At 39.3% G+C, this 27,230-nt stretch overlaps 1 protein-coding gene across 2 annotated transcripts in view; it reads left to right on the top strand.

Annotated features, from left to right (window-relative positions):
* Positions 1-26,890, top strand: part of LOC139150963 (uncharacterized) — a 34,903-nt gene extending 8,013 nt beyond the window's left edge. The window contains exons 5-27 of one of the 2 annotated variants that reach the window (XM_070723445.1): positions 476-596; positions 2,134-2,693; positions 2,993-3,122; positions 3,781-4,319; positions 5,010-5,127; positions 7,557-8,489; positions 10,462-10,776; positions 11,146-11,216; positions 12,014-12,205; positions 12,605-12,667; positions 13,801-13,930; positions 14,070-14,177; positions 14,440-14,603; positions 14,979-15,031; positions 15,403-15,514; positions 15,752-15,855; positions 16,234-16,333; positions 16,803-17,023; positions 22,031-22,097; positions 22,833-22,918; positions 23,298-23,424; positions 23,729-23,770; positions 24,364-26,890. In XM_070723445.1, coding sequence (XP_070579546.1) covers positions 476-596; positions 2,134-2,693; positions 2,993-3,122; positions 3,781-4,319; positions 5,010-5,127; positions 7,557-8,489; positions 10,462-10,776; positions 11,146-11,216; positions 12,014-12,205; positions 12,605-12,667; positions 13,801-13,930; positions 14,070-14,177; positions 14,440-14,603; positions 14,979-15,031; positions 15,403-15,514; positions 15,752-15,855; positions 16,234-16,333; positions 16,803-17,023; positions 22,031-22,097; positions 22,833-22,918; positions 23,298-23,424; positions 23,729-23,770; positions 24,364-24,489 — 4,482 coding nt within the window. In that variant the 3' untranslated portion in view covers positions 24,490-26,890. The remainder of the gene's footprint in view (positions 1-475; positions 597-2,133; positions 2,694-2,992; positions 3,123-3,780; positions 4,320-5,009; positions 5,128-7,556; positions 8,490-10,461; positions 10,777-11,145; positions 11,217-12,013; positions 12,206-12,604; positions 12,668-13,800; positions 13,931-14,069; positions 14,178-14,439; positions 14,604-14,978; positions 15,032-15,402; positions 15,515-15,751; positions 15,856-16,233; positions 16,334-16,802; positions 17,024-22,030; positions 22,098-22,832; positions 22,919-23,297; positions 23,425-23,728; positions 23,771-24,363) is intronic. The other variant, XM_070723446.1, reaches the window with a different exon arrangement.
* The last annotated feature ends 340 nt before the right edge of the window (positions 26,891-27,230 follow it).

The raw sequence follows: 27,230 nt of genomic DNA, 5'->3' as shown, positions 1-27,230 counted from the left end.
CCATGACCTCCGATTTTTATTGTTGATTTAGGAGGAGAATAATTGAAAGTTTCATTGAAGAACTCTAGAGCAAAAGTTTAAAAAGTCTTTCAATTTCGAGTCGCGTACTACTTTAGGAGCAGAAGATCAGAAAAGGAATCAACGAAAACAAACAAATGTAGTTTATGCGAAAAATATTCCGAAGCACAGTGTGTTTTCATCGTACAAAATACGAGAGTGTGAGAACCCTTTTATTGGCAAGTAATGTGCAAACTTACTTGGATAAATCGTTAATAGTGAGTTTTACCGACAAGTTATCACCTCTTTATTATCAAATGTTGTCGCGAAGTGACGTAACATCACCAAAAATAATTTCGAACATTTTGTGTGCATTGCATCAGGCAGAAGTCGTAGTTCTGTCGTGAGACGTGATTTGGTAACATTCCGTTCTAAAATAGCTTCCTATTCATCTTATCTCCGTTGTCTATGTTCTCAGACTCTTTCTACTGGTTGTGAGTACTGGTACAACCAGAATTGTGGAAATTTATTTTCCTGGGTTCATGATGGAAACCATTTTCAGGAATCGTATGTTGACGTCTCCGAAGCCGAAAATTGCGGTAAGTAATGTTTTTCCTGCGAAATTAAAGGCAAATTTTGCTCTTTGAGGTGGACAGCTACAAAAAATTAAAACCGTTGTCATTTTCCTTGTTTTTCATATGCTGTTGGTAGCAGTGAGTAGAAAAGAAATATGAAAAAAGTTATTTTTCGATTTTACTCTTTGAGATGGTTCTTACGATAAAATATCCGATCGTTTTGTTTATTGTATGCAACTGATACTATAGAAAAAACTATCTACTGTTGATTGACCAATCAGAGTGCTCAATTCAGGGTGTTTATCTACTCATAAAGCCTTGGTCACCAATTCCAGAAACGAATGACAGCGCCGTAGTAAAGTACTGTCCAATCAAAAGTGAACATGTCATATTCTGTAGACATCTGGTACGTTTTAACATTCAAATCTGGTAACACAGCCGAAACCAGCTGCAACACAAAATCTGCTGTGCCCTAGGGCATTTATATAATGTACCCTAGGGCATTTATAGGATGTTCCATTACATTGGAAGGCTATTTCACAAATAAAAGTTTTAATTCATATCCTAAACATGTTACATTGACAAAGGGGACGGTTGACGTAAACACATTGAAAACGAAAATATATCAGTTAGGGGCGATAGTTTTTAAGTCGGATAAAACCCTCGTACTCAGGCTCTTCTGGTATATAAAGTCCAACCCTACGATAAAATGTCTCGGCCTGCGGCCTCGACATTTTATCGTTGGTTGGACTTTATATACCAGAAGAGCCCTCGTACTCGGGCTTTATCCTATAGAAATAACGGGCGACGCGCTGACCATTAACGTTTATTTGTGGGCAAGGGCGAGAGGAAAGCCAAAAATTAACGGGCGAGGATTGCCGAGCCCGTTAATTTGGCTTTCCTCGAGCCCACGCCCATAAATAAACGTTAATGGTCAGAGAGGAGTCTGTTATTTCCATTATATTATCAGCGAACCCAAGAAAACCGTCAAAATGCTCTATAACAAACTCAAGCCGCAAAGGATGTCGGGAGCTGATTGAGACAAGCATGATATCCTTCGGCCCGGCGTAGAGTTTTCAAACGTTCCTCTACTATTTTTTGATATGCAGCAGAAGATGTTATTTTCAAAAGTCCCCAAACTTACAGATAGATGACTAATGATGGCTTTGAGATTGTTTGCTAAGAAACATGCTAATATGCGTTGTTACACAGAATCGTGCTACGCTCATATCGTTCTCTTTGTTGTACGAGTGTTGACTTTTGTCAGACAGGTTTGATTGCATGACAAAATCACAATCATGTGTTGCAGACGAAAATATGAATTATACTATTAATAAAGTGACGTAAACCCCACCCCCCCGAAATAATAAGAAGTAGCTATCTCTCTTTGTCTCTGTGTTCTCAGGACTCTCTCTCTCTCTCTCTCTCTCTCTCTCTCTCTCTCTCTCTCTCTCTCTCTCTCAATTCTCTATTTGGAGCCATTCATTCATAGTTTCTTTAAAATTCTTTCCATGAAATCATCATCATCATAAATAATGTTGTTGTTTTTTCCATTCTCAAGAGTACGACCCTGCATGTGGATTGCCCTGGGCAAATTCTACGTACCGAGACCAACAGATCTACTTCGACCAATCTTCGACGAGCTACGTGTCTTGCGTTGGCTGTCTCCATCACGCCTTCCAAAACTTCACGGCGTGCTTCTGGATGAAAAGCAACAACACTGATACAAACGGCACAATCTTTTCCATTTTCGACAATTCTGGAGAAACAGACGACGAAATTCGACTTCAGAGCTACCATTTCAAGCTCTGTATAAACAACGATTGTAGTGCCAGCAACAGCAGCAGCGGCAGTCCGGTCCATGCCGCTGACGGCAATTGGCATTTTGTCTGTGTTATGTGGCAGGCATTGCACGGCGAATGGCGACTTTACATCAACGGCGATGATGGTTACCAATCGTTCATCATCTCCCAGACAAACTCGACTTTCCCCGAGGGCTTGTCGCTGGTGCTTGGTCAGTCTTTGTCCGGTCTTGTTAATGGCAACGGCGGCGACGGTTACTATGGTTACTTGGCATTTTTTAATTTGTGGTCAGAAATACCATCGGATATTGACTTCATTGTAAGTAAATACATTGAAGAATACACTGTACCGTACACTTTCTAGATCACAGCCTGAGCTTACAATATTATACCTTGGATTATGGCGTTACACGTGGTTGAAAAGCCAAAAGCGCTGCATCCTTATTGTACTTATGAGGACACCATTAGAAAAAAAATTCATTTTTCGGGATTTTGTTGCGAAATCGTGCAGGATTAAAAGGAAAAGAAATTATCTTTCGAGCAATGAATCTTGCCTTGTAAGAAGCGGAAGGTGACATCGCTGATTTTCTGACTTCCTTTACCTGTTCTTGTCCCCAGGGTCTGTCAACTGCGGCTACCGGTTGTTATGACGACTACCAAACTGTATGTGGAGATTTATTTTCATGGGTTACGGATGGAAACAGTTTCGGTCTGTCTTCCGTAGAGGTGTCGACGGCTGACAACTGCTGTAAGTGAACTTCGTCAGTTTTCAGACAGGATGGAAGCCATGCATTTCATATGCGACCAGTTATTATTTCATCGAAGAAATATGTCAAAAAGTTAAGATCGTCATCATTTTCGTCACAAGGACTGCCTTAGATTTATTTGAGACCTAATACGGTCAATATCCCCATGTTTCTGCAGACTTTCAGGGCACAGGGATTTTTGTTTTTAGTGTCCGTATAGGCCAAAAAAAATGTTTCTCGTCCTTGGGTGGGTTCAAAAATGATGGCCACTCCTCACTTTTCGGACGGAGGGGGAGTTAAAAATGGCCCCCGTAAAGCAAAATGGCTGCCACTGAAAGAAACAAACCTGAGGAACATTTCAGAACATTTATTGAACATATCAACTGATCCATAACATGAATTCACGTGTTGATGTTCTGTTGTATTCGGCGCTTCTTTTACATGAAATCTTTTTCTTTTTTGTATTTTATTATTTTCATGTTTTTTTTTTCTTTTTTCAAAACTTAAAAACAAGTTGTAGGCTACGCGCATGTTTTCAGATGACGGGACACATAACAGTTTTTGGCCTTATCTGCTGTTACTTTCAATATTTTATCAGTTCCGCTGTTATTTGAATAAGAGAAAGTTGTCTAAGATAAGTTTTCCAAACTTTCCAAACAGGGTTCGACGAGTCTAATTGTGGAGCACCTTGGGGATATTCCGCTTACGGAGGCGAACAGATTTTCTTCAACGGGACGTCAAGCAACGTGCTCTGTGAAGGTTGTCTCGATGAGGCGTTCCAAGACTTCTCGGCGTGTTTCTGGATGAGAAGTAACAATACGTACACAATTGGCACAGTCTTTTCGATTTTCGACAGTTTTGGAAACACCCAGGATTCGATACAGCTGCAGAGCCACAGTTTCGAGCTCTGTATCAACGACGACTGTGAAACAAGTGCGCACCATGCCAACGACGGTGAATGGCATTTCGTCTGCAGTACGTGGAAGTCAGTAAGCGGTGATTGGCGACTGTACGTAGACAACATCGAGGTTCACCACTCATCAATACCGTCGCAGAAATCTACCACATTTGCCAGCGGTCTCACCTTGGTGCTAGGCACATTCGTCTCCGGCATGGTCCAAGACGATGGCAAGGGTTACCATGGGTACATGACGTCATTTAATTTGTGGAACCACGTGCTCGGTGTAGCAGTAATAGATGTAAGCAACCTAATATTCGGCTCACGACTCTGGACTGTCTTTATTTTTAATAGATTTCACTGAAATTACGTTTGCAAACTCTCCGAAACGAAGTACAAAATTGACCACTTTAGATGTAAATATTGTGTTTTTGCTGTTTTACATATTACCCGAGCAACAATCGTTTCGACGTTAAAACAATCGTTATCATTCGTTACATCGACCATTCCTCGTCACAAGGACCTTAATCGTATAGCACAAAAGGAAGAATCTTGAGTAGAGAGAATTAGTGTTTTCTCATTTTCAAAGTTTGCACCGTACAGACAGGTGCGTAACGTTCAGATTACACAATATTTGCTGCCGTTGCCATAGCACTGTCATGGTGATTCAGAAACGCCATGGCATTGGACAGCGCGACAATGTCACGTGACTTGTCTCGACGGACGAACATGTTTTGATTTGCGTATTCTTTTTAGCTAAGAAATGTCGCCAGGGAACTAAACTTAAAGTCTATAGAAATGAATTACAATAATTGATCAATTCTTTTCGATTGTGCTTTCATGAAGTCATAAATATATATTGCCGATGACCACCAGGGTAATCAAGACTAGCTTAATATGGAGAGAATAACTTGCATTTCTTCATTTATTTATTTTATTGATTTGTTTATGTTTTATTTATTTATCCATTTATATATTATTCTATAACCAGACAATGGACAGATTCTGCGTACACAGGAACCCGATTTGCGGAGATTTATTTTCATGGCAGCTCGACGGGAACAATTTCATTGTTGAATATGTTGACGTGTTCGAAGACGATCGTTGTGGTGAGTAAATCGGCAGATAAAATCATCCCTAAGAAAATAATAGCTGTGAAAGCATTTCTAATCTCCACTTCCCTTTCGTTTATTCTGTCTTCAAATCATTGGCGACTTTGAAATGTTTTCTACAGCTGTTGGGACATCTTCGGCCCCGTAACTATGGGACTTCCTTCATTGACTGTCAAAGTGGTGAATATAGTTAAACAGAGTGAATATTACTGAGATTAGAAACTTTAGAAAACTGCCGTTTGAGGTCGCTTTTACGGGACGTGCAGAGGCAAATGACGGATGTGAGTCAATATGTACATTAATTGCAATCAGAGTGTGCGTGCTGTTTAACTCGTCAATCATCTCGAGTAACGTGTCTACTGAAATGCGCAAATCGTAATGTTGACATTCAACACAACCATCTTAATATATAAGTTTCATGTTTTAGCTTTTGAAATTTGATATTTAAATGTGACTCTATACAGTTTTTGAAGCGTTCTCACATAATATCAGGGGAGGTCCTTGCACTCTGATAGTTCATCTGATTGTCGGTCATTTGATCACGCGCCTATTCAAATCACCATTTACTCGCTTCAATGTGTGTACACTGTAAAGAGTTTGGAAAGCGTGTCACAGAAGAATGCTTTTTTCTACAGTTCCATTCAGAAATAATCACATTTCCTCCCGTTGCCCAATAATGGAAACTTCACATGAATATATTTTAACGCAAGCTGTCCACATTCGTCCATGTTTTTCTCTCTGATCAAATTATCTCTCTTTTGAAGTCGATAATCCGTGACCCTTTCCTGGAGACATTTTGCGTTAACATTGCTGCATTGGAAATGGTTTTCAAAAATGCCGCAAATTGGTTTTCAGGCGTTCAATATTAACTCATTTATCGCATCGCACACATTGCGTTTACAGTGCTAACTATTCCTGTTAAAAAAAAACATCGGCTTCCGTTTTGACAACGCGTGTTTTTTTCGAGAGTTCATCAACCTCCGAGACTGTTTCGAATTCGTTCCCTAATAACAACTTTTCAGGCAAATGGATTTTGAAATATATTTCAAATCTATGTATGGTCATTTTATTTATTTGCATTTAACTGTGAAAACGTGGTTTTCATGGGTCTACATTTGTCGGACCAGTATTGGAATAGTATTTACGCTCAAAATGTGTGGTAGTTACTGATCTCGATTTGCCTAATACTGGTATTTTAATCTTGTAGAAACAACATCATGCATATTTTACATTTTCACGATTAAGATGGCGCTGCACGCAACGCAGCGTATTTTGCTCAAAGTCACATTTTTAACGTGACAAGCAGTCGTACGTTGTGTGAGAAAGAAGTATTATTTTATGCAAATCACCCGATTTCCTGACTTCTTTTTCTCCGGCTTTCAACATTCTAAGAAAGTTTAATTCCACGTACTCTGGCTGAGTCAAATCTTGTGAAATTTTCAAATTATTTCCTTAATTAAAACTATATAAGAAAACGATAATATTGTTTTATAATACATTAAATTTTTTAACTATTTGAACAAGTCATTTCAATTTTGCTCATCATGTTTTTACTACGCAATAAGAACTTTTCATGTCAGTCTTTAGACCCATGGCATTTAAGATTGAGAATAGATAATGCAAAACAAAAGTTGTGATTTCTTTCCACACTTGCTGTCGTTTCAAATAAGATACTAAATTTATGGAATATGGTATCAAGTTTTTGATTTAAATTAATTTTTATCACAGGTACCGGTTTTCTGCCCCAAAATATGTGCCCCCTTCATCAGTCGAGTAAACTATTGCTACCACCAAACGTAAGATTCTCGTCTTTTTGCAAATATATTACATAGGGGTGTTTTCATGTCATCTTTGATGAGAAATATCGCTTTGAAAAAAATTGTGTTAATGCCACCAATACCACCTTAAATTTAAAAGTAGAATAAGGGGGATCGTTTCAGGAGACACTGAAACGTTGATTGTTCAAAAGTAAAAAATCTGCCGCTATCGGAAACCAGTAGAATCCTTGGCATATTCAGATCAGCCATTCATTAAGTTAGCATCTGCGATAATGACATCCTAGTAAAAGTATGTATGTATATATATATGTATACGCGTTTATCTTTCCATACGTGTATTAGTACAAATAGATAGATAGATGGAGAGGTCGAAAAAGGGGAAATAGATAGGTATAGATCAGACACAGACAGACAGACAAATAGATAGATAGCCACACAGATACATAGATAGGTACGTAGATGAATTGATATATAGAAAGATCACTATTAAAGAAATTCCAGGGGGATCTGTAAGTCCTTCTCTCCTGGTTTTGCTTTGGTGGAGATGAAGACAGCCAGCAGGCCATCATGCGTCAAATATAACTTTATTTTTGGCAAAGATTCTGACTAACATACATTTAAGAATACGTTTTGCATTGATTGAACCAGGACCGTATCATACTCACCAAGGCAACAACAACAACAACAACAACAACTATGGAGTAAATGATAATTCTACAACTACATGGCCAGCACATACTACATTTGGTGAAACACCTGCTTCAACAAATCATTCGGTCAGCACGGACTCATACCCTACGGACTCAGGCAGTAGCATCATGGCCGTTTCGACTGTACATGGGGTCAGCACGGACTCACATTCAACTGAAATAGGCAGTAGCATGTCCATTTCAACAGGAGCTCATGGGGTCAGCACGGACTCACATTCAACTGAAATAGGCAGTAGCATGTCCATTTCAACACAGTCAACAGGAGCACATGGGGTCAGCACGGACTCATATTCGATGGAGATGAGCAGTGGTATGCCCGTTTCATCAACACATGGGGTCAGCACGGGCTCATATTCTACGGACTCAGTCAGTAGCATGCCCGTTTCAACAGCACATGGGGTCAGCACGGCCTCATATTCCACGGAAACGGGTAGCGGAGTGCCCGTTTCATCAACACATGGGGTCAGCACGGGCTCATATTCCACGGAAACGGGTAGCGGAGTGCCCGTTTCATCAACACATGGGGCCAGTACGGCTTCACATTCTACGGACGCAGGCAGTAGTATGCCCGTTTCAACAACACAGGCCGTAACTTCAGGTTTTTATTCATCGGATTTTGGTGGCGGAATGTCCGTTTCAACAACCCATGTCGCCAATTCATTTCAACCTTCGTCAGAGATTAGTAGCGGTCGACATCCTGTTTCTTTACCGCCAACGACATTATCAGCTGCATCTCCTACATCCCTGAGTGGCACGCACACTCCATCTACGAGCTTCGCCACCACCGTAACCATGACGACATACTCCGGGAGTGTAAGGACAGATTCGTTAGCTTCAAGTTCAACAACCTTGTCGAGTACCAGTAAAACGGGTAAATGTATAAAGTAATTGAAAGCTGCGAATTGGGCATTATTCGTACAATCTACCATATATGTCCCACTTATCATATGGTGTGATAGTTAAGGGGGCGCTGCACCCAACACAGCGTATTTTGCTCAAAAATCACTTTTTTGCAAACATCAATTCAATCTGAATTAATTATTGGTTGTGTTCACCTTTTAGCTTGTCAAGCAGTCGTAAGTTGCGTGATAAAGAAGTGTTAATTTATGCAAATGTGTGCAAATCATCCGATTTCCTGGCTTCTTTTTTCTCCCAATTTCAAAATTTCCAAAGAATTTAACTCCACTTTGGCTGGGTCAAATTTTCTGAAATTTTCACATTATGTTCTTTCAGTGCTATATAAAAAATGCTATTTTGCTTGGCGATAAAGTTCTTACATTTTGAATAAGATGCATTTTAATTTTGCTAATCATAATTTAATCACTTTTTTGGAGTGTCAGTCTTTAAACCCTTGCCATTTTAGAATGATGATAGATAATACAAAATAAAATAGTCTTTTTTTCTACATGTACTCTCCTTTGAAGTGAAATATTACACTTCATAAAATAGTGTCAAGTTTTTTATTTAAATTAATTTTTATCATTAATACCAAAATTGAGGTTTTCTACCCCAAATATACACCCCTTCATCCTTCGAGTAAACTATTGCTACCATACTAAACTTAAGATTCTCTGCTTTTTGAAAATATATAGTATGAGGGGGTTTCTTTGTCACCTTAGATCATATGTCGGCAACGTGCAGCTCCACTCTCTCAAGAAATGTATCATGTACACCGTACCATTGTGATCGATCGTTTCAATCAGTTTCAGTGCGCATTTCGAGTAGAGATTCTGAGTGTTAGAGTGGAGGGACTGTGGAGTAGTTTATTCAGTGTGTTTTTTATTATGATTCTATTTGTCTTAAACATACAAGACAGTCGTTCTCACAAGCAAACTTGAGTACATAGCGACATGAATACGAATAATGCCGAATTCGCGCGTAGTCATGGTTGGAAAGTTCAGCCACGCACGATTCCAGAAGAATTATCACCTCTGGATCTTCAATACTGGTTTGATTTTTACAACAACCATACACAGTATGCATTCTATTTTTTTGCGAAATAAGTAAATAATTCGGTCAACGACATTCCAAATGCATTTCTCTGAAGCGCCTGGCTGTACTTTTACCAGCGTCGTCAACCAGCTTAAACTAAGCGCCCTCTTTACGTACGCTCATCATAATCCAGGACATCATTTTCATCGTCATCGTCATCATCATCATCATCATCATCATCATCATCACCGGGACTTCAACAAGTCTTCTGAGAGCGTCCGTTGTCTATATCGTCTTCGTCATCCACGTCTGTAACATTTCATCTCTCAGATTCATTGTTAAATAGAAATAAAGGAAGGAAATGTTATAACTATTTTCTCACCCTTAATTCTATCACAAAACATGCATGCCTTCTCTGTAATTATATTATTGTGACATCATCACTATAAGCGATATCACTATCATCAACGTCATCAAATGTGTGCTATTCCGCCTATTTCTAATTGATGGCTCGTCAATTCCTTCACATTTCAAGACACCGATAATCATCATAGTAAATTAAAAATATAAATTCCACTGTTAAATGCTAGTCATAAATAAATATTAGTATATTGTTTTGAAATAGATAATTATTTTAAAGCAGGAAATATGAACATATCCCTATCAACACATATATAGTCTATCCTTAATCTTTACAACGTATAGCTTAGTAATACCTTATGCAATAAGTAGCATACTAGTAAACTGTTAAATACCTTGTTCACTATGTAATATCATCAATAGTAACGTAATAGTGACGTAAACATTACACGGAACATTATTATTATTTGTGTGATATCTTTATCATCATAATGGTCATCATCACTTTCGATACGAAGGGATGCATCACGTGGTTTCATCTTCATTTTCAGCGCCTCCGACGGCCCTTTCCTCGCTGCCTAAATCAACGACAACGTCAGTCGCCGCATCGTCTGCCGTGTCCACGTATTCCCCTACAACCGTGACAGCGCTGTCACCCACAGTGTCGTCATCACCGACGACAGACCTCACGACAGCAATCGCATCCAGCACTCAGTACAGTTACACTGACATCACGACCAGTTCAGAGAACGCTTCCGGCGGTCATAGCAGCGCTTCGCATAATAGCACGCTGCAAACGTCATCTCGTACACCCCAGACATCACCGGGGAAAACAGCGAGCAAAACAAACACGACTCAGAGTAACGGTATGTCGAAAATTAATGTAGTAATACCACGTGTAAAGGTACACCTAAATTTCTTGTGTTCATTTCGATACAAATATCAGTATCAATCCTCATTCCTTCAACTGTTGTTACTGCTCTATAAGCACAGATGGGTGACGAAATTACGAATCATACTTGCGATATTGGTGAGTTTTGTGTTAACTTATTATTACTGACAGTTTTATGAAAAGTAAGCTTACGTAGCAAGACATAGATAAGTGTTGACGAGAAGCGTAACTCATGATCATGATCAAACATTAATTTTTTTCGAGTGTCTACTGTGTAGCTTTAAAAAACTATGGTCGACTGACAGAGCCCGTTTCATTGCAACCCTGTATGTCATCATTCCAGGTGGTCACCCAGGTGTCACAAACTCGTCATCCCATACAACTAACGAAAAGTTAGCGAATCTTGAAGTCGAGGTAAGTCCATAATCAATGAGACTTCCGTTTGTTTTGAACAACAACTCTTGAGAGAGACTGTTTGATATTGGGTGGAAAATGCATGGACATGCATCACTGATTTCCCGCAAAGATCTTGAAATTCATTCTCCATTTGTTCCTAAATTTGTCTTTCCCAGTGTATGTACGCGCGCTCTCTCCTCCCCCCCCTCTCTCTCTCTCTCTCTCTCTCTCTCTCTCTCTCTCTCTCTCTCTCTCTGTTTTAATCAGCCCTTGACTCTTTCAACTCTGGGCATTACACCTTCGATTTATTAAAGTAGCAAATTGGAATGTCTGCAGGCTAAAGCCCTGGGCAATTCGTACTTAACAGAGAAAGGAATGAAAAACTAATTTATTACTGTTCGGGTATTTGCTGATATCAGCAAACAAACCTTTTTCGAATTATACTGAATTAATTTCAAATATTAGTTCGAAACTTCGACATTATTTGGCGTTGCATGTTTGCTTTTTGTTGACATCAGGCATAAAAAACAGCTGTATCCGTTAAGTTGCCTTCAGGAAATAGGGTAGCTCGGACGGGATGTTTTATTTCTTATTTTTATTTTGGGTGTGATCGATCAGAAAATTTTGGCAAGATCATGGATTGTGTGATTTATGATGTACGAACAAAAAAGTACAGGGTCGATGGGTTTTAAATAGGATAGATCGATCTACCGGAAATATTATTGGGCATAGTGTTACCAATGGTCTTGTTCCAATAACATTCGGCTGTAGTAGATCTGGTACATTTCAATAAAATATCAACTCCTTTTCGACAGGCAACGAATTGTTCAGATGTCGTATCCTGTAATTCGGTTCTCACTCAGTTACATGATCTCCTTGGAAACGGCCAGAGTGATGGAGAAAGTGTCAATACAGAGAAAGCAGTGACGGTTTTCAGCCAAGCCATCAATCCACAAAGTTTGTCTTCAAAAGATATAACGAAAGAAGAAAAACTTTCTGTCGTAGAGGTCAGCAGTCAAATATCTACGTGTACTTGTACTAGGCCATCTTGTATGTATGTATGTATGTATGTATGTATGTATGTATGTATGTATGTATGTATGTATGTATGTATGTATGTATGTACTTATGTATGTATGTATGTATGTATGTATATATGTATGTATGTATGTATGTATGTACGTACGTACGTACAGTATGTAAACGTATGTATGTATGTATGTATGTATGTATGTATGTATGTATGTATGTATGTATCCATGCATGCATGCATGTCTGTATGTTTGCATGTATGTCACGTGTTCATGGTGATCTCACATCAATATTGATCTATTAACTCATAATGTTTTTACCCATGATATTTTCTCAAAACCATTTCACACAATGTCACAATTTTCTGCCAACAGACCACCATCCAAACGTGTGGCAGTTTACTTGACGTCACCAATGGCAATCTGTGGTCCAGTGACGTAAGTACACCAGAAGCGTATAGGTCATATATACACAGAGTTCGTGTATAGAGCCAGGCAGACGTGAGCGAGAACAATCCAAGATACTTAATTTGCCCTATCCTAACTTTGCTGTTTTAGATTTAGAATCTGATTCTGAAAAAAATCGTACCTTTAAGTCTTGATTTTATTGATTGTAACTTTGCAATTTGTAATATTACTTCTCAAAGTCAATGCATCCATAAATGGATTTTCATGCACTGAGCAAATTACATGCAATTACACAATAAAAATAAATAACTCAACAAAGACAATTAGATGAAAAGTATAGAAATATAAAACTACTCATCAAAAAGGAAAGCATAAAAAATGGGTGAGCACCGAATATTCAATAAAAACAAACAGTAATTCGACATGGAAATGGACCAAGAAATGGCTCACAACAGAAAAAAACGGGCAATGTAATATAAATAAAATAGTATTGGCACTAGTGGATGAACGATATTTGAATGAACGACTGTGGGCTTTAGAAACATGATATTTACATCTGGTCTGGTGAATTGTTGAATTTTTTGTGAGAAGGTCAGACAAGTAGACAGGAACTTTGTTGTTGATACATTTGTGAACTAGATTTTTTAAGTGTTGGTCGTGCCTTTCCTGGATAGTTGGCCAGTTGAGTGAATTTCTGTAAGATGTAACATGGTCTGACTTTTTGAGTCCACACTGAATGCGAACTGCAAAATTAATTATGCGTTGTAGATTGCTTTTGAGAGTAATAAGACAGTGTCACAGTAGTCTAAAACAGAGAAAACTGTAGCCGAGATAACATTTTTGCGAACCTTTTCTGGAATACATCGTCTGACATGGGCCAATTTCGTCAGACGATAGCCACATGCTGGGCGGAGGTAGGCAACATTGACCAGCTGAGTTCTTGGTCAAGTCTTAAACCTAAACAGGTAGCAGAAGGAGATGCTTTGACTTTAGTACTTTGATTGGAAAGAACTTCCATGTAATTTGGTTTAATTGATTTCGTAGTTATTTATTTTAAATCGTAGGGAATTAAATCGAACTTTCTTTTGAATGTTGTGTAATTGTTTCAAAAAATTCTTGAACTATGGTGATAAGTTTTTCCCCAATATGTTTTTGTTTCCCAGAATTCAAATGAAGATGATAGTTCTCATCTGGCTGATCTGGTCGTTGCCATGGACACCTTCACCGATGGCATTATGACGTATATAAATACTGACCTCAACGTCACAATCTCTGTACAAACGGACAACATTGGTAATATTATATTTGTAAATTTTAGGATATCGTCTTCGATTTCTTCGTCCGTCCCTTCCCATTTTGTTGTAAACTGCAATAAATGTCTTTAAACATCTTTAAATTCATCGTCCATTTTTCTTCGATGTTCTTCTTACAGAGCTGCAGGCTAAGAGCGTCGACATAGCAACCATTGGAAACAGCTCAGTGTCGTTGGGAACCGACAAAAGCAACATAACCATGCCAACCAGTTTATGGATTGATTCTGGTAAAAGTGACTGAACATTTACAGAATGAAATGAAATTAACCATCGTCATCATCAAAACATATAGTTTTATCCTTTTTGGATTCCTACTCTTGAATGGGTATACAAACTTCAATTATTTGAAATATTTGCGGATAAAAGTAAATTATACTTACGTATACGGGAGAAAATTGCTTGCTTAAATGATAAACACGCTAACATATGTAAGTGTAAAAAGCAAGTTTCAATAATGGCTACTCATTCCCTACTATTATAACCCGTCAGGTTTCACCAATGTCTCAGTTGTCTTCGTACACTACAAGACCCTCGACCAGATCAACTCACAGCTATCCAATGACGTCAAGAGTGACGTCATCTCGCTGTCGGCAACGCCGTTGCCAGAAATTCCCTTTGCGGAAGACATCAGCATAACACTGCAGGTCGAAGAGGTGAAATAATATGTTTTACCGATATGAATTAAGTGTATCTGAAAATAATTAAACTAATGTAACCGGAAACTCAAGTCTACATGGATCGAGTTCATATATTTTAAAAATTACTGGCTTTGTTCTTGAACGCCCAAAGACATAATATTTTGTTTGTAAACATAACCAGCGTGTGTGACATATTTATGCTTTTTGCGAATAGATTCGTAAACAAGTACAAAACTACACTTTTTAACTGTGTAACTATACTGATACCAATGAAATAGTACAGAAATTGTATATATATATATTCGACTGACGATTACGTGTTCGACTGTAATACGTCGGCGTGGTTTTGTGGTGAATTTGTAAAATTAAATTACTCATCTGTCACCGCAGGTGTCCACAGGAAGTTTGGTATGTGGGTATTTGGACTACACAACTACACCGAGGTAGGGAGAGTTAAACGTTATAGGGCAATTAAAAAGCATATATCATCTCTTTGAGAGAGCTTTCTGATTTTTGTGCTCTTGTTCAGCGCCTTAGAACATGACATCGTAATGGATTTTGGCGCTATATAAATGCTTTTGATTGATTGATTGATTGATTGATATAATTTCACGTGCGGATATCGTTTTGTTGATGAGTCTTGTACACGGTCACGGCCAATTTTCAAATGATCTCAGTCTAGGGATAAAAGTACAGGGATTTATAGCACGGAAAAGAAAAGGTTTAGAATTTAATTGGAGCAAAACCTCACGCCATCCGAAAAATACCAAATATCTGCATTTCAGTTATGATACTTTGCATTCTTTCTCTGCAGCGAATGGAAAACTGACGGCTGCCAAGCAACGACATCAGGTGACGGTCAGGTGACGTGTGACTGTAATCATATGACCAATTTTGCATTACTAATGCAAATGGTGGACTTTGAGGTGAGTTGGGCTTTGGGATGACTTCTCTGTGCAGTGTTATGTTATTGAGCATCAAAAGTGAATGTGTAGATAGCTTACGTATACTCGACAGACCAATGTAGACATTCACTTCAACGGAATAGAAAAAGCCACCATCCATCGGACAAAGATGGTGGCATTTCCCGGTTTAAGTTTCTTGTGTTTACGATTCATGTCTGTTTTTCTCTATGTAACTCTCTCTTTCTGGTCTTGCTTCAGGTTTCTGCCCCCGATTCAGCGGCGCTGACATGGATTTCCCGCGTTGGTTCAGTGTTTTCGTTGATCGCCTTGGTCATCACGTTTGTTGTGATTCTGCTCATCAGGTATGTCAACTTTATCCGTTTTGTTATCATTTCGAATATACGCAGTTTGTACCGCCATCCAAGACATTCACACAAACTGAACTCTTCCGAATATACTGCTGTACTTGCATCGTGTCAAAAGCTCACAAAGTTTCACGTTAGATGTTGCACCGCATTCGACCGTAAATCCAACTGAAATATGAGATCGGTGCTGTTCAATATGATTTATCACACGGTGAAAAACAAACATGAAAGTCTTGCACCCAGAAAACGTTGTGACGTCATGTAATATGCAAATAGCATCTAAGTCTTGCATGCCTGGACTCAATACATTGCGCGTCAAATAACTTCTTCGTGTCAACATTTTCGATAACTTTCTCTTTTATCTCTTTCTGGCAGGCTTAGTTCAGATCGGGCGATGATTCTCCTGAATCTATGCGTGTCGTTGTTCTTTGCACAATTATTGTTCATCGTCGGCGCCAAGGCAGTATCCTATGAGGTAAATATTCAAGAAAACAACCTCGAGAGAAAAAATACGTGGACTTTCAGGAGATACCTTTTGAAAAATCATTTTGAAAAAATAACATATTTTAGAGGTACTTTTTAAATCTTTATTGTGAGAGTTGATTTTCTTTCTTTAGGTTCTTTTGTTACTTCCTCCTCATATGACTATTACTTACTGGTGACGGCATAATTATGAGATTACAGCCTATACAATTAACCTTTACAGACACAGATTTTGCGCAGATAACTTCCCGGGCAGCGTTTTCCAACGTAAGGGTTCACGAAAATATCCTTCTTGTACAAAGTAGCATTAATAGTACACCATAACAACTTAAGTTCTCCACAGTCCTTGGTACAGATTGCTATACTCTGCCACAGCAATTAAATGGTGTATCATCGAGCTAACTTCAGAAAAATCCTTATTTCTATACATTTCATTATTCTGTCAACCTGTTCATCTTTAGGCTTTATGCAAAACAGTGGCCATAGCCCTCCATTACCTATTCCTGGTGGTGTTTTTCTGGATGTTGGTAGAAGGCATACAACTTTTGACTAAGGTCCGTAACGTCATGTGGCGTGCCAAGACCACAATGATATGGTACGCTGTGATTGGTTGGGTGTTTCCCGCAGTCATTGTCATCATAACAGTCGGGATTAGGTTTGAATATTATGCAAGTGGGGACAGGTAAGCAAAACTTTAGAAATCACGTAATAAAAAAATATGTCTCTTGCGTTGAAGTGATCTTTACTATTTAAAGTTCCATTACCGGTATGGTTTTGCATTTTTTCCCCGATAAGATGGTTTGAAATCAACATGCAGAAAGAGACTTAAACTTTCGCTCAAACTTTCCGCAAGCAATATTTCAAGCATTCTCTTTCAAAATAAAAAAAAATAAAGATTGGGGGTCACCGTGCAAATTTTGGTACTGGAGAAACAAATTACCGATATTTGTCGGAGAACAAATGACACATCATTTGAACATTATTAATAGGACTAAGCAGAGCCTATGTGTTATCTTTCTACCAATTCAGACTCTTTGGTAACTTTCATCCAATGACTGTGGACTATAATCTCCCGCCAAAAAAATGTTTATCCTTTGGTGTTCTATTACATTCGGTGCATGCGCTTTGGTGCCTTTACATGTAATTGCTACAGTTGTGTTCCGGTTGGCGCCTTTTTTATCTCACGGCGTGTTCAGTAATAAAGCTTGTGTTCTCAGCATGAACTGGTGTCGTTCGCAGTTCTGTGTATAAGTCAGACAAGAACCTTGATCATAAAACCCCATCACGACATTTTTTGGTGCCGAGACCAGGATAAGGATGTCTGACGAGGAGCAGCAACCAACTCAAGCCGAGCAAATGGCAACGAAATTGGCCAAGTTGAAACTCAAGCGCAGGGGACAACGTGCCCAAATGACGAGGCTGTTCAACCGTGCAGAACAACTCACATCAACGTTCGCTGCAGCTGAGAACAAGACTGAAGCTTACAGGATACTCACAGCATTGAACACTCAACTGACTCAGAAATACGAATCTTTAACTAAGATCGAAGAAGATATCTTAGATAATACGGATGAAGCAAGCTACGATGCTGCGAGCCAAGAATCCGGCGACTACATGTCCGAGATATTCGAGAGAAACGACAAGATCACTGATTTCATCAAAAACAACAAACCGAACAATGCGACTGGCCCATCGGCGAACTCCGACACCGCTACTCAAGACACATCGAAGAAAACTGTCGCATTACCGAAACTACAGCTGAAAACTTTCTCAGGAAACGTACTCGAGTGGGTGAGTTTCTACGACACTTTCAAATCGTCCATCCATAATGATAAGAACCTCGAGAACATTCAAAAGTTCACATACTTACGCAGCGTTTTAACTGATGAAGCTGCCCGTACGATTAGCGGTCTCGCCTTGACAAACTCCAACTACGACCATGCTTTAGAGCTACTCATCGAACGCTACGGACAGAATCATTTGATCATCGATGCGCACATGACTGCACTGTGGCAGATTCCTCAACCTACGAGTGACATTAACAGTCTGAGATTGTTTTATGACACATTAGAAAGTCATATTCGCGGTTTACAATCACTTGGCAAAGAAGAGAACGCTTATGGAGAACTTCTCATTCCCATGATTCGAGATAAACTACCTAACAATATTCGGAAACAAATCGCAAGAGATCACGGAAACAAGGCTTGGACTTTACCAGAGTTGCGCAAAGCCATCCTACGGGAAATCGACGCCATTCAAGCCGGAGTTCCACTCGATGAGTTATCGGTTGCGGACACAGCAACACAGCCTAATATGACCGCTTCATTTCATACTAAGGCCGCATCTACGCGCACAACAAAGCCTTTGAGAATCAAAACATGCGTGTTTTGTAAGGGAAATCACTACACAAGTGATTGCCAAGTTGTCACCGACCCGAAACGTCGCTTAGACATTGTCAAACGCGATCGTCTCTGTTACAATTGCCTTGGAAAGCATCGCGTGAGCGATTGCAAGTCTCGTTACACTTGCAAGATCTGCAAGCGTAAACATCACTCTACCCTTCATCATGACACCAATCAGCTACAACGTCTGAGAAAAAGGGAACTTCTGAAGTTCATGTGGCATTGGCGAAGACAGACGACACAAAGGGAAATCTACACCCAACGGATCGGTTCTCCTCAAGACGGCAGTCATTCCTATGTCGGTCGGCGATAGGAAACCTATCAACGCTACCGTGCTGTTTGACGATGGGTCCAACAGAACTTTTATCACGCAGCGATTTGCTGACAAACTCAACTTGAAATCGGACACTCATGAGAACGTGAGCCTGTCAACATTCGGGACAATTCGAAACAAATTCATTCCATGAAAAGTGCAATGGTAACTTTGCACGAACAGAATGGGCATACCAGTACTGTCAACGCCCTGATAATTCCCGAGATTTCGTCCAACCTATTCAACCACGTGTCAGCAGAAATACTCAACTCAGACCATCTACGGGGATTAAAGCTTGCCCACCCAGTTTCCAATGTTAAAACTATGGAAATTGATGTACTCATCGGAGCTGATCAATATTGGAACTTTGTTGGAAACCATATCGTGCGCGGGGCAGGTCCAACTGCAATATCATCTAAGTTCGGCTACTTGTTGTCCGGTCCTACTGGAAAGCGTGGGAAATTGGACTCTGACATTAATATTCATCACGTGAACGTAGAAACACACACCGACGATGACATACGAAACTGGTGGAATTTAGAGCTCATCGGAGTGAAGGCAGACTCGCAAAATGATGAAAATACCGACTTCGAAACATATCGGGACACTCATCTACGTGTTGAAAATGTAAATACATAGCCCGTTTACCATGGAAAACTGATCATCCGCCACTGCCTTCAAACTATGCGGCAACTGAAAATCGCACGCGCGCTATGGTTCGCCGTTTGGCCCCTGACTTAACGAAGAGATATGACGATATCATCACCGATCAACTGCGCCGAGACTTCGTCGAGAAGATTCAAGATGACACAAAACTGAAGGACATTATTTGCCGCATCGAGCTGTCAAGAAGGACTCAGTTACCACTCCGATACGTATTGTATACGACTGCAGTAGCAAACAAATGCTGACTCGGCAAGTCTAAACGACTGTCTTCAAACTGGGCCGTCATTAATCAATGATTTACCTGCCATTTTGCTACGATTTCGCGCTAACCGAATCGCTTTCGTCAGTGACATTGAAAAGGCATTCTTAAACATACGTCTAGAGGAAGACGAGCGTCAATACACCAAATTTCTTTGGTTATCGGACATTCGTGATCCCGAAAGTCCATTTGATGTTTATCAATTCAAGTCTGTTCTGTTTGGGGCGGCTTGTTCCCCATTCATGCTCAACGCTGTAATCAAGACCCACTTGGAAAGTAACGCCTCCATACCGACAGCTGATGACCTCAAACATAATATTTATGTTGACAATGTGATAGACGGTGCAGAGTCTGATGAAAGGCCGTGTCATATTACAACGACGCAAACCACCTCATGCAGTCGTGTGGGTTCAAGTTACGCTCATGGACGTCCAACAGTGAACGACTATGTGAACTCGCAAAACAGGATGATATCTACGAACCCTCCCATGATGTACCAGTACTCGGCCTGCGTTGGGAACCAGAAAGCGACACGATGACCTACTCAGAAAATAATAGCGAGCCTATTCCAAATGAATTGATAACGAAACGAGATGTTCTCAGTTCCTCCGCTACACTGTACGACCCACTGGGCTTCGTAGCTCCAGTTCACATCAGAGCTAAACTCTTTGTACAGTCACTATGGAAACGCGGGCTCCCTTGGGACGAACCGCTCGATGCTGAATTGAACTCTCAATGGATACAGATCGCAGCGGACTTGAATGCTACACGCAAGACGACAATAAACCGCCCTATACACAAGTTATACCCTCTTGAGGTAGCCTCTCAAGAATTATCATCATCTGAAGACAAAGATATGAACGAGCGGGAAGACACCCATCGGCAAGAAATTTCTACTGAGAAAACCAATGACCCGCCAGAGTCGGGCAGACCGTCCAGAGATGCAGCCAGGATGAGAATATCCGAACTTTCATAAATTGCTGTAACTGTTGAGTCAATTAACTCTCTGAAATTTCTGAGTTTTTTGTTCAAACGAATCATTTATTGATAATTCATATTGAAAGTGTTCAAGATTATCTTTCGTCGCCGGGAGAATGTCGGAGAACAAATGACACATCATTTGAACATTATTAATAGGACTAAGCAGAGCCTATGTGTTATCTTTCTACCAATCAGACTCTTTGGTAACTTTCGTCCAAGGACTGTGGACTATAATCTCCCGCCAAAAAAAATGTTTATCCTTTGGTGTTCTATTACATTCGGTGCATGCGCTTTGGTGCCTTTACATGTAATTGCTACAGTTGTGTTCCGGTTGGCGCCTTTTTTATCTCATGGCGTGTTCAGTAATAAAGCTTGTGTTCTCAGCATGAACTGGTGTCGTTCGCAGTTCTGTGTATAAGTCAGACAAGAACCTTGATCATAAAACCCCATCACGACATATTTTAAATTCAAAATGGCCTCCACTCCTCAGTTAACTCTATGGAGAAAAAATAACATTTTCGATTTTCGAAAAACTAAGACGGCATAAAGCTTTCTTGCACCAAGGGCTATAAAATGAGCCCTATAAGTGGTAGATCAGAAAATAATTGTAAAAGTTTGAGAGTCCGAATATCTGTCTTCGAGGCACAGTCATATTCTACCTTGATAACGGGGAAAAACATCTCTCCGAAGATTGGATGGTAGTTTTTGGTAAGCAGACTGCAAAAAGATACAGCTAACAGGGATTTCATTTCATTTCGCCTTCTTACAGAAGATGGCAACTTAACTGAGCCATAGCGAGGACTTACTAGTACTCTGTACAAACTACATCCGCTACTGTATTACGATGTAGTTATAAAAATACTTTTGATAACATTACGTACTACCATCTCGATTGCACCACTACATTGTATTTTTCATCGCCGTACAGTTCAGCTTTCTGCTAAGACCTTTAATCCCTGTTCAATTTTAACTATAACATTCGCAGGCTTTAGGATATATATTAGAATTTATTGCTGATGAGCTCCACATTTCAATTAAATATTGTTTGTTTGAACTTATCCTTTTTAGCTGTTGGATATCCCAGGAAGATGGCGTCATATTTTCATTTGTTGGTCCAGTTCTCGCTGTCATCGTTGTGAGTATTTACAAAATTAGTTTTCCGATTCAATTTTAACAGGTTTGTCGTTCATCGCCTTCTTGAGCACATATCCTTCCCACGAGATTATGCAAGCTTTGAAAAAGTTTCGAATCTTTGAGTTGAAGTCTTAGTGTTAGAATAATTATAGTTTTTCCGATTTTATTTACGTCTGTCGTTCATCGCCCTCTAGAGTACTTCTCGCGAGATGTATTATGTTGAAAGTTTCAAATACAATCCTTGAGTTGCGGTCAAAGGCAAGTCCACTCACAGCTTTTAACACTCTTGGAGTCAAAGCAGACACCACGAAAACTGTTTATTCGTGTAAATACCAACCGTCACCTCTAACAGTTCCGAGTCTCGGCACTTGAACTGTTTAGGCCTTACATCTCATTTTACAAATTATAATCGGATTTCGATCGACAAATCGACAGTCTTGTTTGAATACAAATGAAGGAGTTGGAAAGTTGTTTCTTTATCTAAACTTTAAAAAGAGGACCAAAAATACGCCTTTTTAGCGAAAGAATCCACTGATACGAAGCTTTAAAGTTAATTTCCTGTCTTGTTGGTCGCTTGCGTTCTTAAGACCAAAATATAAACGACGGATCTCTTTTATATACTTTAACTTTTAAAGTTAACAGCTGGACATATATTGCAATCGCATAATGGTTGTTATTACCATTTCTCCTTCAAGTATTTTCTATGTTGTGTTCTGATCCCCATCTGAACTTTCAGATCAACATATCCGTTCTGGTGGTAGTACTGAGGACATTTCTGTCTGTTAAGGCCAATGCTAAGAAGAAGGATATCGAAAAGATCAAGTAGGTTTCCTGAGAATCAAAAAGAGAATACGAGGATACCACATAGATTAGTAGTGCTGGTTTATGATGGTCGAATTCTGATGTTTCAATTCCTCTGCGATTTTCCAATGCACGCAGTAATTGGTGGTACGCAGTAATTGGTGGGAGCCCATTTCCATAAAACTCTTTTCAAATGGCAATTATACTGATTCTGTGCGAGATGCTATGTTCATTGTGCATAATAATTTTGTGTTTTTCGCGTAAAATATTATCTTTGAAATGCCCTCCCAAATTGGATCTGATACCTAGTATGTTGACAATTGAGATATAACCCTTCCAATTCGTTTCCAGTCATTTTCTTTCATTCTAAGTTTGACATTCTCTCTATTCGACGCTCCAGGGCGAGTATTCGGGCAGCCGTGGTACTGGTTCCGTTGCTGGGTGTGACGTGGATATTCGGCGTCTTTGCCATCAGCAAACAAACCATCTTCTTTCAGTATCTGTTTGTGATATTGAACTCTCTGCAGGTATTCATCAAAATTTCATAACAATGATATAATACAACTCTAGATGGCGGGAGGGTTTGTAAAATGCTGAACAGTTTCTAATATATCATCCCGTCCAAGCTGAGAGAGAGAGAGAGAGAGAGAGAGAGAGAGAGAGAGGGAACAACGCCGTGGGATCAGGCCTTTTTGAGATATTTATTCCAGTTAATAAGGCAGTGTTACACCGTAGATGACTCGCTATAAACGTTTAAATCCTGCGCACTCGACACTTTCCAACTTTCACCGTGTACATGTAGTTCTTACTACAAATCATTTTTTCTTACAGGGGGTCTTCATTTTCATATTTCACTGTCTACTGAACGAAGAGGTAAGACGAAAGAAAACAAAATATTTCGGTAACTGACCATACATATCAGGAAGGTGTACGACTTAAAACCGGACAAAACAGAAAATATGAAAATTCTTTGTCATCGGTTATGGATAAATGTTTAAAAGTACATTTCGATTTGTCCGACCTTTTGTTCCAAATTATGCATTTGCAGATAATAGAAGTATAAACGTTTTCAATTTGGGAATCGTAATAAAGACTTTGTCATTTCTGAAAAATGTTGTATTTTATCTGATTTTTGGAACATGAATAATATCGCAAATCAACGACGTTACAAGTTTTCATAAAAATGAAGAGCTAGGAGAACGTGTTCAATTTAGATGTCCATTTTGATGGAATCGGCAGGCAGACGACGCCGAAAGTCACCGATCTGAACCATTTGGGCAATGTGGACAGATCTGCATGCGGTTTCTATATTTGCAGTTGCATATAGGACCTGAAAACTAGAAATTATCCAACCTGAACAAATCAAAGACAAACAAAATACAGCAGCCAGATTGACAGTTGACGCACTGAGATGGTTGTAACTAAGAGTATGTCAGTCATTTACTGTGTATGTCATTTACCAACAGGTGAAGACATCTTTCCGGCGGAAATACAGGAAAGGCTCCAAAGTTGGGTCGAAGACAGGAAAGACAACGGGATGTAACAATGAGAGCATGACCACGACATCGACAGGTACCGCTACATCCATGTAGAAGAACGTGTGGCAACATCAACACATAGGTTTGTGTTTTTGTATTGACCAATAAGAACGCCGATAACAACGCAAGTATTGAATAGAAGCGACAAATTCATTGGGCAAGCGTAGTGTCGAAGTACAGGTATTCCACATACCTGTACGGACACGGCAATTTTTCATTGGCCAATAAGATTACATCAAGACTTGTCGCCATTGACAGTTCCACGATACACTCCACGACACTGAGCGGCAAAACACTATAGAATTTACAATGTTCTCGTGATAGCAATACAGATACGAATGTCATTTACAAAATGAGGCCACAAATTTTAGACAGGTGAGGTGTCTCAGATGTTAATATTTGCGTAAAAATTAACTTGGGAGCGTGCAGATTTATTGGCTTGGTCCGGAAGTTGGGAGGGGGAGAGGGGAGGAGAATCTGAAATGGAAAAATGCAAGGGGAAACGTGTTATGCTTTTTTCATATACACATGACAGAGGAGCGGGGTCACATGATTTTTAAAACTGCCCTCCCAGTCAAAGCCTTGTTTCAGAGTATAAAAATATTCTGAGTAATTAAGGCAATTCTCTGTATGCTTTCATTCTCTGAAGTACTAGTTATAAGTTATAAGTCTGAAGACAAGTATATGTATTTCTCTGTGTTATTAACATCTTACCTTGGCAAGTCTACAAAGGATTGTCTTTACCGTGAAAGTTACCGGCAGAATTCAAATTACAGGTATCAAGCATGGTTTTGCTATTAGGTTAGGTGGAGGGGAAGTCAAATATCAAAAAGAGATCCGGCATTGGGTTACAAGTTCATTTTGAGATGCATGATAGCTGTACTATTAATGTAATTATATAGATGTTACTCAAGAAACGTGTGCAATACCCATCTGTGGAAGTGGAAACGGGGAATAATTTAAATGTACTTGAAAAGTATCTATTACTTTGTTTTTTATTGTAAATGAATATAAATATTGGAATGTGGTGACTCGGAAATGTATACAGTATAAGTTTTGTATTGTAACTCTCTTTAAATAAATATATAATACATAAATTGCGTCCCGGATGAGCACACTTCCAGTTCTCTTTTGGCCTCATTTATCCTAGACCTGGGTAGCAAGGCAATCCCTACGTGAGATTCAAGGTAGAACGCACCTCAGGGACAGAAATTTGGGCTTTCAAATTTTATCAATTCTCTTCTGACCTACCACTTGTGGGGCTCATTTGTGAAAAAAGAAAGAAAAGTTTTTACCGTCTTTGTTTTTCAAAAATCAAAAATTTTATTTTTCCCCATAGAGTTACACAGGGATGGCGGCCATTTCAAATTTCAAATATCGCGAAATTTTAGATAATTTGTCTCGCTTGTACCAAATTTTGCACGGTGACCCCTGATTTTTATTCTTGCTTTGGTTAGAGAATGGTTGAAAGTTTCACTGAGGAAAATTTGAGCAAAAGTTTAAGTCCTTCACTTTCGAGGTGCATACTACCTTAAAAGCAGAGTAGGATCTTGTAAAAAAGTCTTTCCACCGATTTTTTTGTCAATGCAAAGTTTATCATGTACCTGGTGGCTGTTGTCATTGTTCACAATTAAAGGTATACTGTCACCTGTTCCAATTTTGCCACACTAACCATGGAAAGAGAAAATTTAACCAATCACAGATTTTAAGCGGGTGGCGGCTTTTTAAAGACAGCGCCCTCACTTGGGCATTTTGAATACCATGGAACGCCCCTTTGACCATATATGGGCATATTTCGATTACAGGTGACTGTATACCTGAATTTCAAATAGTTTCAAGTTAAATCTGCAAGTGCTCCCTCCCCCCGACTAGCATGACTTAAGCCCCTTGGATTAGAAGGCTCAGGGAGAAATAAAAAGTTGAAAGATCCCAGACAATTTTTTCTTTTGGTGGGGAGGGGCGGTTGCATAGCTCTAGAGAGGAGGATTTATGTACAAAATCACGTTGAAAAGAAAAAGAGTGCTCAAGATTAAGTGTATACCTGTCTTGGAAGATACTATTGCTAGTTGCAGTAATGTGTCAGGGCATGTAATAGTTTAATGGATTTTATGACAAATTTTGGCAAAATATGTGGATGTTTACTGCTTGCCATAGATTCAACAGGTTCTTTTGGAACAAAGTTCCTTATAGGGTACGTAAAAGTTCATCATTACTCACACACAATTAGAAAATGTCAAAAGCTTCAAAAAGCTTGACAGCTTCAAAACCTTGCCTTTACAGGTTGCATGTAATTAGGGGCAGCATGCCACTATGGTATCAACTCTACTAGGACTGATCAGATGTAGGAATACTTTTTCAAAATTTCTTTGAAATATTCATGTCTGTATTAGATGTCAACTTTTACCAGATATTGGCAATTTACCCTTGACGTGATTAAATGAAAACCGTCCATCAATGTCACAGTCTCAGTAGTCTTTGTTATATGAATCATTGCGTCCTACGTCCACCAAAAAGGACATTTCATAGACCCTTTTTGGAGGGTTTATGGACATTTCAAGGCTTCGTTACACAGCATCTATTCCATGGTGCAGAGCACTATTAAAAGTTCAGAGAAATATGCAATTTCTGCACAGCTTCCCCAGAACAGAAATCTTCGTCATTGTCTTGTCATTGCTGTACTATTGACCTTCAATGTTTGGAAAGAATTGGGCACTCATGTTACCTTTTTAATATGTATGTACCAAAAATAAAAGCAGCTGAACCACTCACTCACCCACGTTTTTTCATTTTAAATC

The sequence above is a fragment of the Ptychodera flava genome, chromosome 15, assembly GCF_041260155.1.
Source record: "Ptychodera flava strain L36383 chromosome 15, AS_Pfla_20210202, whole genome shotgun sequence".
In the NCBI taxonomy this organism is placed as follows: Eukaryota; Metazoa; Hemichordata; class Enteropneusta; family Ptychoderidae; genus Ptychodera; species Ptychodera flava.
The sequence above is the reverse complement of the archived record's forward strand: the minus strand, read 5'-3'. Positions and strand labels throughout refer to the sequence as shown.